Source organism: Pygocentrus nattereri, chromosome 14 (genome assembly GCF_015220715.1).
Source record: "Pygocentrus nattereri isolate fPygNat1 chromosome 14, fPygNat1.pri, whole genome shotgun sequence".
In the NCBI taxonomy this organism is placed as follows: Eukaryota; Metazoa; Chordata; class Actinopteri; order Characiformes; family Serrasalmidae; genus Pygocentrus; species Pygocentrus nattereri.
Genome location: NC_051224.1, coordinates 17,779,186 through 17,793,264, shown reverse-complemented (window position 1 = coordinate 17,793,264; position 14,079 = coordinate 17,779,186). Strand labels below are relative to the sequence as shown.

The following is a 14,079-nucleotide window of genomic DNA, read 5'->3' as shown; positions in this document are numbered from 1 at the left end:
AGGGGGAGAGATTGAGAGGGAAAGACAGAGCAAAAGAGAGACACAGATAGAGAAAGAGAAAGAGGGAGGGAAAGAGAGAAAATAAAAAATAGTGAAATTCAGGAAGACTAGAGAGAGACAAAAAAAGAAAAAATGAAAAATGAAGAGAAAAAGAGAGAAACAAAAATGAATAAAAAGACAGAGAGAAAAAAACAAAGACAGAAAGAGAGATAAAAAGAGAGAAAGGAGAGAAACAGACAAAGAGAAAGATGGAAAAAGAGAGCGATATGTCCCGTATTGGCTGAAATGTCTGACAATATACCGTACATCAAGCTATTAATGTTTCAATTTTAACTTAATTGCATAATTCAATATTATAAAGGCACAATATCTGAAAGAAAAATTGCGCTTCATAGTGTCTCAAACTAACACTAAAGCCACAAGTTAATACATTAGCCACAAGCTAGCCACACACTAATGTGCTAGTCATGATACAATGATACAATACAATAAGCTGGGGTATAATTTGATACAGTATGATATTGCAGTATTACATCCCATTACATCCCACATTACATATACCTAAATATAATAAAGTGACACATGTATTTAAATCTGTTATATATGTAATTCATCTATGGAATAATAAAGTATATGCAAGTATCCAATTGCAATAAGAATTTTCTAAGTTTAACCCTCACACTAACCCTAATCATAACCTCACTGAGCAAACAGAATTGGTTGCACTCAGTCAGGTGGTCCTGTAGGTTAGTCCTGTTTCTCTCACGTTCTCTTACAAAGCCCTGAAGAAGTATAAAAGACCATACAGATTGACTGAGAGGATGACTGAATCACCACACACTCCAAAACAGGCTTAGATCACATACTGCTACACACATTATGACACACTCCTTTCACAGCAGCGCACCGGCACCAAATTAAAACTACAAATCCCAGTGCAGGTTACAGTATTACAACATAATCTGACAACATACATGTTACTCCATGCATTAAAATGGCAAAGGGAAACAGCATGTTTAACAGACAATAAGAGCTGTACACAGCTGTACACACACAATACACACACTGTACACAGCTGCACACCACTGTTTTCTATTATTCTCTGTCAACGACACGGCACATGAAGTATCGATGCAGGCCTCAGGGGTTTAGCTTTTTCCTGTTATTCCTTCCTATAACTCATTTTCAGTGGTGAACTGGCTGATCATCTGTGCCAATTCTGAAACAATTCTCAATCTCAGAACAATATGAAGCTGTATTCTCAAAGGCCGATATAATGGTGTTCCTCACTGGGCAAATTAATTAGCAGATAATAAGACAGAGGAGTTTCTTTGTGGTCATGCGGACAATAGGAAATGAAAAACGCTGTGTACAGTAAAGCTTTATCACAACTAAGCTTACAGCCTGTAGGATACAATGTTAGATTTAAAGTTTAGAGGCATACACTACTTGTCATATTAACAATGTTTATTATTTAAATACGATAATAACTCAGAGCAGTGCAGTCCTAATATTATAAACTATCCATAAAAAGATATGATGGATGCATCCAAATAGTCCGTCTAATTAATGAAATCAGTTATTTAGGGTTTATCTATTGTTGACACAGGTCAACTGCACACAGTCTGGACACAATCTAGAACTGGATGCACTGGAGGAGCAATGTTATAACATCTAGTGTAAAGCCTTCCCAGAAGATAAAAGGCTGTTACTGCAACAAGGACAAACTCTCTAATAACATTTTACTTGCCAAAGTTTTTTTATTTGCCAAAGTATCGGCCTCCAGATTTCTGGATTGCTGGATATTAAAGGAAAATATAATTGAAAAATTTCATTTTCCTTACACACTTAAAAAAGATGGTTCTTTAGGAGTTCTTTAGTAAAGAAATTGGCTTTATATACAACCTTGAACACGCTTTGCATGATTAAAAACTTGTCAAGTTCGTCAATGTCGAGCTTGTAACAACAGAACCGTTTTTGGTGCTATTTAGAACCATCCACAGCACATTCTCCATCAATCTGAAGAACCATTTCATAATGCTAGAACCCATTAAATATGCAGAGGGATCTTTGAATGGTCATAGTTCATTATAGAACCATGTATTTACTAATGAACCTTTAAAGAACCATCTTTTTGTTCCAAAAAAGTAAGTTTCAAAACATACTGTTAACCATATAATGTAATTATGCTGTGAATACAGCCCACTTTGTATTGATTTTATGATGTCATAAAAACCAACACATTTCTATTCATCCATTCATTCAGTCTAAAGCAGTTTACCTCCACCCATTCACCCTAAGTGAATCAATAATCCAATCATAATTGGATTTATGCAGTAATCTGATTATTCAAATGGTTATGTAAATAGTATAGTCTGATCTAGAAATCTGATTAAGAAATCCAATAAAGAGAACTGGATTTTAGTTCAGTAATCAGATATCTAAGCGCATGTAAACTTTTACTTTGATTTCTTTCTTATTTGTCCATCTGCGCATGTGCCAAAACAGACAGGAAACAGCAAGCAGTGTTGGCACAAAATGGCAGCAAACACCTTTGGAGCAACAATGAAACCAATGACATGTTTGACATAATGAAAGCTTTAAATATTCTTCCTGTTCTAGATGATGATATGTTCATATTTTAAGGTAAAGCAGCATAATGTCACATCTTCTGTGGGTTTATTTGCCGGTTATAAAGCAGAAATCTGATTATTCACTGACTCATTTAGACCCAGAGTTTCCCCATTATCTAATTACTCAAGCACATAAAAACACATTGACTGGATCACTGACAAAATCTGATTTTCTGCAGTTATCTGATTAATAAGTACAGGTAAACGCACTCATTGAAGATATAAGGAGTGTTTCAGCCTGCTTTTTGACATAGCATCCAATCAGAACAGAGATCATTTACATCTATCAGTTTTTAAAGGTACATAAACCCACACAAACGGGAAAAAAATAAAAGATACAAGAAAAATACAGGCCCTTTAATTTTATCATAGCTTCATTCTCCATGTTATAAAGCTTACTCATTTTTATGAACTCATCTGCCTCTCTGTTCACCATTCTAAGCACATCTAAAATTCCTTCATTTTTAATAAGTCCCTACTAATTAACTTATACCTATGAAATTGAAGGGCTAGCATATTAAATTATTTTATGCATGTATCTCCAACTATTTTTAACATTATTACAAACATGAATTCCAAACTTCTGAACGCTTCTACATACACCCACACAGACTGGGTCTGCAATATACCAGACCTCAATGCACCATCTCCACTTCTCCATCCTTTCATCCCTCCATCCCTCCCTCTCTCATCCTGCTGCTGCTTTCATCCCCCTCTCCACTTTCATCTCTCCATTTCCATCTCTGCTTTCCTTCCACCTTCTGTCTCCCTACATGTCCCTTTCTTCTCTTCGCCTTTCCTATTTCACCTCCTCCTCCCTTCTGACCCTTTGCGTCTTCATCTCATATTGTTTTTGTTTTACTGCTTTCTCTTTCCCTCTAGATGAATTCTATCCATCCCTTCTGCTTTCCTTTCACCTCTCACTGCACTCTAGTCAAGTCAAAGGAGGAGTGAAAAGAGAGAAGAAAGACAGAGGGAACGCAAGACGGTTTGTCTTTCTACTCATCACTTGCTCTCCTGTGCATCCCTCGCGCTGTTTTTGTGATCAGGAGCGACAGTCTCCTCCCCCTTCTCCCTCTGTATCTCTCCCCTATCCAGTGCCTTCTTCTCTTACTTATCAAAGCAGCTTTTGATCCCCAGAGAGCATCAGCAGGTAGAAGCATGTTCCCTCCACTGTCCCTCTCCCTCTTTCTCACTTAATTCCTAAAAACCTATATATGTATATAGTTATATAGTCACGTATGTATGTACACATATACCCATACAACAATCATCCATAACATTAAAACCACCACCATATATCTACATTCATTGTCTATGTTATCATCTCCACTTACTATATAGGAGCAATTCATAGTTCTATAATAACAGACTATAGTCCATCTGTTTCTCTGGATACTTTCTTAGTCCTCTTTCACCCTGTTCTTCAAAGGTCGGGACCCCCACAGGACCCCAGCAGAGCAGGTATTATTTGGGTGATGGATCATTCTCAGCACTATAGAGACACTGACATGGTGGTGGTGGGTTAGTTTGTGTTATGTTGGTACGAGTGGATCAGACTCACTCCTACCTTGTCAGTCCACCTTGTAAGTGTAAAGTCAGAGATGACACCTCATCTGCTGCTGCACAGTTTGTGTTGGTCATCCTCTAGTCCTTCATCAGTGCTCACAGGATGCTGCCCCCAGGAAGCTGTTCTCAGTCCAGCATCACTGCTGTGTCTGATCCACTCATACCAGAACAACACACACTAACACACCACCACCATGTCAGTGTCACTGCAGTGCTGAGAATGATCCACCACCCAAATAATACTTGATCTGTGGTGGTCCTGTGGGGGTCTTAGCCACTGAAGAACAGGGTGAAAAGGGGCTAACAAAATATGCAGATGAGCCAGTGGACTACAGTCTGTAATTGTAGAACTAAAAAGTGCTCCTACATGGTAAGTAGCGCTGATGATGGTAGCAAGAAGCAAGTGGTTATAACGTTATGGCTTATCAGTGTATATGCTACCACACATCTAAATGTACATACTCTTACACACACATGCATATATTTGTACTGTATATACTCATATACAGTCAAATGCTTACATATGTATATATAAGCACTCATATGTACTTATACATACACACTTCTGTACAGTCATATACTGCTTACCTATGTATGTATATTGTATAGTACAATACACTGTCTTTTCTAATCTTAAGTACCACTGCACACGCCCAATCTTTCTATTTCTCATTCTTGTTTTTTCCTCTCTGTCTCTCTTCTCTAACTCTGCCCCTCCATCTAAAACTCCATCTTCTTCTCTCTGTTTATCTCAGTACTATAATCTCCCAACTGTTCCATCAGATGACTTCCTCCCTCTCTCCAAAAATCTCAAAGCTTTTTTATAGCCTTTTGTTCACACATTCTTGAGGATTTTCATTCCTAAATGCTGTCTATGCTGTCCATAGTCACACTTGTGTGTATATAGTATATATTCATATTAACTCATTTACGTCTATACACATATACACTCGTACTGTATGCATATATGTCTATGCTTATATTCTCTCCAATATGTATATATGGCTACAATTATGTACACTGACACATAGATATACACTCAAATATGCACATATGTCTATACAAATATACACTGATTACATTAAAGAATAAGCCCATTTACATATTCACTCTTACATATGGCCTCTGTTTCTCTTTCCTACTCGAAAGGAGTAGGAAACCACTAAACACACCTTCTCGCTCTCTCCTTTTGTTCTGTTTGTACCTGTGTTACAGCATTAAGGGCTCTTCAACCAGAGCTGCAAGGGCCATAAGGACAAGGATACACCTGCATACACACACATACACAAGTTCTTCTGGGAATCCCAGGCAAGTGGCAGCTACAGCTGTTGTGACTGCTGCCATCTCTCACACCAACAATTCTGCACACAATGAGGATATGTTCTCTCTCTCCCTCCCTTTCTCTCGGTCTCTCTCTCTCACACACACACACCCTTCCCATGGTGCATGTGTGCAGAGAGCGCTGCATCAATGTACGCATCTCCACTTTTCTCTTCTCCTCCCTCTTTTCCAGGCATGTATCCATTCATCCAGTTCCACACCCACCCACTAACCAAGCACACAGCGCGCACACACACACACACACACACACACGTATATATATATGTGTGTGTGTGTGTGTGTGTGTGTGTGTGTGCGCGCGCGCACGCACACACCTTTCCAGCACACCCCACCCCCTCTCCCCTCCTCCTGGAAAAAAACAGGAAAGGTGAAAACCAGCAAAGGAAAGAAAGCAAAACCATCACGCGCTACACAAAAACTGCCTGCTACATTAGTGTGGAGGGAGAAAGAGTTCACATGCCTTGTGATGGTGCATTTCCCATAATGCCGTGTCCGCACGCCCCGCCGCCAACGAGAGAGCCACCGGCCTGCTTCCTGATCCACCTCTTTTTTCTCCTCCTCCCTCCTGTCCCCCTCTCTCTCTCTCTTCTCCCAGCCGGCGTGTAAGCCCTCCGCGTGCGCTCCACTCCTTGCGTTCGCTCCTCTTTTTCTTCTTTCTTCTTCTTCTTCTTTAGCAGTCCTTTCTTTCCTTCGTCTCTCTCTCTCTCTTTCTCTTTCTCTGTCTTTTTCTCTCCGCTTTTTTCCCGCTCTCCTGTTCTCTCTTTCTCTCACTAGCTGCTCTTCTCGCCTCTCCTCAGCACCGCCTGCGCGTCAGCGAGTGTGAGTGAGCGCGCGAGCGTGCGTGCGCGTGTGTCTGTCAAGGATATGGAGAGCGAGCGTGCGCGCGAGCCTTTCCTCAATGTCGAGGGAATGCCTGCATTCGTTAGCGCGCGCGTAAGCGTGAGAGCGTCTTTGTTAAGATGGTCAATGCACAGCTCGGAATGAGTAAAAATATTAGCTCATGATCCGCGTGTGCGCGCTCTCTCTCTCTCTCTCTCTCTCTCTCTCTCGCTCTCGCTCTCTCTCTCTCTCTCTCTTAAAGGTGCAGACTCTGCAGCAAGCCCTGGGCTATGGTCTCTCTCTCTCTCTCTCTCTCTCTCTCTCAGATTCAAATGGCTTTATTAGCACGAATTGTAATTAGCGACCGTTGCCAAAGCAATGAATTAAATTCTTAGTATTAAAGGGGCACTCCAGACAAAATGTATAATCTCACCACTGCTACACTCTATGGATGACACTATGTGGTTGTTTTTCAGGGGTGGCCTAGACCCCTTAGTTCCAGTGTGGGGAAATCTTAATGCTTCAGCAGACCCAGACAATTGTACACTTCCAACTTTGTGGGAACACTTTGGGAACCCACTTCTGTTCCAGCATGACTGAGCCCCAGTGCACAAGGCAGGGTCCATAAAGGCATGCCTGGGTGACTTTGGTGTGGAAGAACTTGGCTGACCCCATCAAACACCAATGGAGAGTCAGGCCCTCTCGTCCAACATCAGAGTCTGACTTCACAGATGCTCTTCTGGATGAGGCAAAAATTCCCAGAGACTGGAATGGCATTTTAATACCCCTTGAAGTTATATTCAAAATAAAAGAAAGTAATGACCATCTCTTATAATGTCTGGAGATACAAGATCTGCAGTTCAGCAGTGATGTGTGTATGTACATATTGTAGATCTCTCTCTCTCTCTCTCTCTCTCTCTCTCTCTCTCTCTGTTGTGGAGGAATTGAGTGGAGCTTGAACTCTCCATGAAGCCCAGCCAGGGTCCTTTGGGATGTAGCTATATCTAGAAAGGGGCACCATGACTGTAGAAAAAAGACCACTGGGGAGGATTTTCATATGAACAGAGACCACCAAAGTAACAGTGAATGTTTCTTCCTATGGCATTACTCCAGCCTAGACTATAGACGAGAAAATTGAGAGAGGAGAACTGACAGGTGGTGAAACTCTGCAATTTAAATGTCATCACTGTCCAAAAATACAAGTATCTATTTTTGTCTATTTAACTTTTGAGCTCGACAGTGTACATTGTGTGAAAACCTCATAACAAGCGGACCAATAGAAATGCTCCAAAATTGCTTGAAATAACACCTCTTTACATTAATTTACATTGAGATCAAAGAACATTTAGCCTTTTCTTGTAAACAATTTGGATATATTTTTTAAACAGCAACGATATGAAGGAGAAAGAGCAGAAGATCTAGAGAGAAGAGAGAGAAAAGATTGACAGGTAGCAGGAAAGACATCAAAGGAAAGGGTCATGGCCCAGCAGAGAGTGACAGAGTGAAAGAAAGAGGAAAGGATTTTAGAAAGGCATGCATTTTCAGTTATGGTATATCATGTTCAGTCAGAATGATGGGATTTGAGACATGCGTCACTTTGCTCGGGATTTACATGGGCTAAATACATCTGGAAATTTAGAAAGCTTAAAGGGATAGTTTGTCGAAAAAGGAAATTTACACAGTTTTCCCTCTTACCTCAAATATATTCAGTCAACCAAGACATGTTTGGATGATTATGAGCACCATGTGTCATGATTTAAGTACGTTAGGCATACATGACAATTTAATGCCAACTAGTGATCATAAGACATTTGATTAGGCCCCCTAACCCCAATTCCCTCAGCCAATTAAAAAAAAAAATGTTGTTCCTTTTTGAAGCACTTTTGGTAGTACACCAGCCACTGCAATCCAGATTTAACACATACGTGCTAATAAAAGGTAGACAAGAAGATATTTAGACATTCTACACTGTGCTGAAGAATTGTCTTTACCTTAATCATAGTAGCAGAAACATGCAAATACATAAAGCTAATGGCTTGGTAGTCACCACAGATGTTATACTTCAGCCCCTGAGACAGAAACTTTAAACATCCTTGTTCTGTTGTTTACTACAATAGCCTTGTAGCTGTAGTCTAAAATTAAATAAGTAAAAGGGGCACAAACATAAAACGTGTGTGGACTGATTGACTACATTTGGGCTGACATTCTGAAATTTTTTGTTTAAATTACATTTTTTTAATAATAGTAATGAAACAGAAAAAAATCAAACAGCACATTACATTATTGATGTACAAATTAGCTTCTAAATCAGAGTTATACACTCTCATTTTGAAGAACCTTGAGCTGTCTGAACTCCATGCTCCATCACAGGGCAGTACAGAGCCTGCGCCTTACGTTTAGCTCAAAGACTCTCATGTCTTTAGTCCAAAGTAGGAAACATAGAAGTAAATAAGCATAGACAAATTGCTGTGTCTGTCTAAAGGCTACCACACACCAGGCGAGAAGCTCTGCACCACATAGCGTTACTTGAGACCCTTTATGGACTGAGATTTAAATAAAAAAAAATATTTTCAGCAATTTGTTAAAACTATTGCTGCTGGCGACATGCAGAACTTAAGGTTTCAGCTCTTCACTTTAATGCAACAATCTTAGATGTCATTGGAAATGCACACATTTATTGAGTGATTTTTGCATCAATATCTAATGACCTCAGTGTAAAAGACACAATGCATGTAATCAACCTTCTGTCATTTATAGCAAAAACATCATAAAGCCCTCAAAACTTGATATCCGTGGATCTGTGTATTCCTGATATTGCAGCCTTAATGTGTTCTATACTGCTCATGATGGTCCTTATTGTGCTTCTTGCAACATTTTTATTGTAATAATAAAAATAAATTATTATGATTATTATTAATATTATTAATAATAATAACATTATTATTTTAAAAACAATAAAATAATAATAATAACAATAAGAAGCACCTTTTTAATGCATATGATGCAGCTCAAAGGGCTTCATTGATAAAAAAGAGACCCTCGTTATATAAAAAATAGAACTTATAAAAGCATAAAAACACCAAAAATCTGGTAAAATAACGTAAAAGAAGAAAAAAGACACAGGAACTTGAAGGAAATAGAAATAATAGTAATACAATTAAAATAGTAAAATAATAACAAAAATAGCAAAAATAAAAAAACACAAATGCCCATCCCTAATTAGCTGAACTATCACTTTAAAATGACTTTTGTCTAATGAGGGGTCAGACTGAGTAGCTGTGCATGTGGTACCAGAGGCAAGGGTAACCCAGGGTCCGGCTGTGGTGGGAAAGCTAGCACAAACAGATTCTGCTCAGTAGAGCTTGTGAAGGACATGGCACTGTGTCCCAATACTCAAACACACACACACACACACACATACTCCCCATCCTCACTCACTCACACACACACTGCAGCCAGTCACTAAGAACCAAGCCAAACACACAGCTATTTGAGTAGAGTGGAGTGGAGATATCAGTCTAATGCAGGTGGGACTGTGGATTTTAATAACTCCTGTTCAACCACAAGAACCCTGAACAGTTGCTATGGAGACCATCAAGGTCGACAGAAGGTCATGCTCTAGATCACAGAGCAACATTGAAGAATCTGCCAAATTGATTTCTAAGAACACGCTACAGTGTGATATAAAGACGTTATATGGTCAGTTTTCAGTAATACTAACACCAGCACCAGGCAGCTAATAGGCTTAAAGGGTCTATATCATGGGAAACTGAATAGGAATAAGAGTAAATAGTATGTAAGTATTATTAAAGCTCCTAAAGGCATCAATCACTCCCTAGTTCATACAGTCCACATATGGAAGCTAAGCTACCAAAATAGTTCTTTGAATTGTTTTTGTGATGTCACAAAAACCAATGTATTTACCCTCCTACTGAGCCTGTAGCCATTTAGGACTGTCCATTCACAATACAGTCATTTTTGAATGAGGCACAAAACAAGGTCAGAACAGATGTCATTTATATACAGTTGTATGCAAAAGTCTGAGCACCACGTGTCCAATTATTTTTGTCATATTATGTTTTGTTGATTTTCTGAGTGAAAATAATATTAAAAAATAATTTTAAAAGGTAAAATGTTTCATAACTTCTGCACAGGACACATTTATATTATATATTTTATTAAATTCAGCAAATAAACAGTAACCAGAAATGGGTTCTCTGTAGAGTCCATGTGTCAAACATAATCCTCTCCACCTGGCAGAAGTATTTTGATTTTCTATTAATATTAGCCTGTTTTACAATGCACTGCACAACAGTCCCCAGCATGCACTGCAACATAATGCATGCCCCGACTCCAAACAACTAACTGCAGTTCAGCCAGTATGAACACCTAACATCAGCTCATCATCAGCAAAGAAAGGATGTCAGGTGTCCAGTTCAAGCAGATAAGTAAGTTTCAAAGACTGAGCTCCTGGGGACATTTAAATTTTGAATATTTCATGTATTCATGTAACATTTCAAGGTCTATATCACGATTGGTTCTCCCACTACTCCATGTGCTTTTTCTGTTTACTTTCTGATCGTCCACGTGCCCCTTTGTTTTGGTCTAGTCCAAGTGTTTTCTTTGTTTTGGTTTCCTAGTCCGGCCCCTTGTTTTGTGACTCAGCCAAAAATGTGATTGTGATTGTCGCCACCTGTTTTTCTCCTGTCCCTCGTTATCCCTGTGTTTTATAAGCCCGTGTTTGCCCTTTGTATTGGCAGGTCTTTGTACCGTTTGATGTTTGTTTGATGTTTGAATTGTTTGTAAGGCTGGTCTTTGCATTGTTTGATGTAAGGCTTGTGTGTGTAGTATATGTATTATTTGAAGAGTTTTTGTCAAGTGTTTGGACTTCTGTGTTCCTTGTCATGTCTGTCCCTTCTGCTCTTCGTGTTGGTTACCTGAACCTGGACCGTATCGACCATGACCCTGGATTTGCCCGTAATAAAAGTCGCTTAGCTCCGCATATGCGTCCGCCTCCTCGCTCCACGTTACAGTCTACTACAATTGGTTTTACTGCTGAAGTTTTGGCATATTTTTAACAAACAATGGCCAGTTTGGGTTACAGCACATTTAATTAAAAATAAAAATCAATACATTTGTTTTTATCTGGTCCACGGATTTGCTGAGATTTTCTAATGTGGCTCTTCTACTCCATGTTTGACACCTTGCTATAGAGGATGTTTCACTCAGAAGATCAGAACATAGTCTGACATCTGGCCAGGGCACCTAAACTACATAAAACAACATCGAAAATAATGACAACCCATGATGTTTTTGGTATATAAACACAAAAGTAGGCCTCAAGAAAAATAAAAGAAAATGTAGGGTGTGGATCTTTTAAAGGAGACCAAGTAAACAACCCAGCAGTTTTCTTGCCACTTCACATATGCATTGCTTGTCAATGTATATTCCATTGGAGAAATTGTGAAATGTGCAGACTCATTTTGGCATATTTTCCTTTCAAAACGTGTAATTCAACAGACTGTTGGGATTTTCTTTCTATTTCTATATCACAGCATAGCAGAGCCCCACCCTCCACTACAATAACCACGCCCACCAACCCGCCTTCACTACAACATGATTTCACAGCGAACGTTGCTTTTTACTTGGACTGTTAATGTTAAATTCCTGTGTCTTTGCTAGGTGAGCAAGATCGCATTGTCAGTTAACCACCATACACACCCAAAGCGAAACAGGGCTACGAATGCGAATATAAACTCCCATCATTGTTGTGCTATATACAGCAGTGCAATGATGAGCCCCCAATCTCACCCCCCCACACTTGTTCTGGTTAGCCAATGAAAGTCTTTTCATTTGAATATAGAATCAATGCCCAAACACTTACTCTTTCCACACAGATGATCGAAAACTGAAATAAAGCTTTTTGTTTCCAAACAGATGTCTTTGAAAGACACAGGGAACTTTTAAAAAAAAGAGTAAAATATGTCTCCTTTAACTATACAGGATAATACTGAGACACATGTTCTGAAGGACGTATCAAGGTCATACTTTAGTCATGGTGTAGAGAACCAAACAGACAAAAAGAACATGCCCTAGAGAGTGCAAATAATCTGCATTGCATATTTCATAATGCCTGAGGAGTCAGGGGGTAAACAGAGGGTTAGTGGATGCTACTGTGTGAGTGTATGTGTGAGTGCATAACCCCAAGGTAAAAAAGAGAATGATGGACAGATAAAGGGAAAGTGTGAAAGACAGACTGAGTTTTAATGACTTGTATTATTAATAATGTATTACTAAGCCTCTGAAAACATGGCTGCCTGCCTGCAGTCCATCTGTTAAACAACAAGAACGAGAAGAGGACAGGATGAGAGAGACTCCACCTGCTGCGCTCCCTCACGTTCTAACACAACTCAAAAGTGCTGGTCTCTGCACAATCAGGATTGGTTTACCCATGGAACACTCAGATGCTTATATTGATGGGATCAGAAATGACTGCTGACTGGAACTTGTAAATTTTTGTCCAATCACGATAGAATCTTCCTCACTATCAAAGAGGGTTTTTTAAGTAATGCCATAAAATATAATTTTTTTGTTCCAAACATAATAGAACATAATAATGGACGTTCCATTAAAGAACCAGTCAGATCCACATAGAATTTTGTCAGCTACAGTCAAGTTCAGACAGAAATTGCTGGGCTACAGTTGGGTTCAGACAGAATTTTTTAGGCTCTAGTCAGGTTCAGACAGAATTTGCTGGGCTACAGTCGGGTTCAGACAGAATGTTTTAGGCTTTAGTCAGGTTCAGACAGAATTTACTGGGCTACTTTCAGGTTCAGACAGAATGTTTTAGGCTTTAGTCAGGTTCAGACAGAATTTACTGGGCTACATTTAGGTTCAGACAGAATGTTTTAGGCTTTAGTCAGGTTCAGACAGAATTTGCTGGGCTACAATCAGGTTCAGACAGAATTTTTTAGGCTCTAGTCAGGCTCAGACAGAATTTGGTGGGTTACAGTCAGGTTCAGACAGAATTTGCTGGCCTCAGTCAGGTTTAGACAGAATTTTTTTGGCTCTAATCAGGCTCAGACAGAATTATACTGGGCTACAGTTGAATTCAGACAGAATTTTTTTAGGCTCTAGTCGGGCTCAGCCAGAATTTTTTAGGCTCTAATCAGGTTCGGACAGAATTTTTTAGGCTATAATCAGGTTCAGACAGAATTTTGTTGGCCTACAGTTGGATTTAGTCAGAATTTTGTCAGCTACAGTCAGGTTCAGTCAGAATTTTGTCGGCTACAGTCGGGTTCAGTCAGAATTTTGTCAGCTACAGTCAGATTTATTCAGAATTTTATTGGCTACAGTCAAGTTTACACAGACTTATGTTGAGTTCAGGCAGAATTTTGTTAGTTATAATCAAGTTTGGATAGAATTTTGTTGGACTGCAGGGTTTAGAGTCTATTCTGGTGCTGTGGGTTGGGTAAATCTGAATCAAAGATGGTTTAGCTGAGATTTCATGAGATTTGTTTCAGGCATAATTTAAGTTTTAACTCTGATAAACTCCACTGCATGCACCTTCATGTCAGTCTTAATCAAAGTTTGCTGAGTCCCAGAGGATCACTCTCTCACAGATACACAAAACATAAACACATGAACACATAACCATATAGCTTCCTGTATATTATTGATCTTCTCTCAATCATATGTGCCTGACACACAAAATGAA

General features: G+C 39.3%; 1 protein-coding gene across 12 annotated transcripts in view; it reads right to left on the bottom strand.

The window, feature by feature from the left end:
- Positions 1-6,556, bottom strand: part of si:ch211-278a6.1 (SRC kinase signaling inhibitor 1) — a 244,733-nt gene extending 238,177 nt beyond the window's left edge. For 11 of the 12 annotated variants that reach the window (XM_037544604.1, XM_037544606.1, XM_037544611.1 and 8 more), the window contains exon 1: positions 6,004-6,556. In XM_037544604.1, the coding sequence (XP_037400501.1) occupies positions 6,004-6,025 (22 nt within the window). In that variant the 5' untranslated portion in view covers positions 6,026-6,556. The remainder of the gene's footprint in view (positions 1-6,003) is intronic. The other variant, XM_037544616.1, reaches the window with a different exon arrangement.
- Between the last annotated feature and the right edge of the window lie 7,523 nt (positions 6,557-14,079).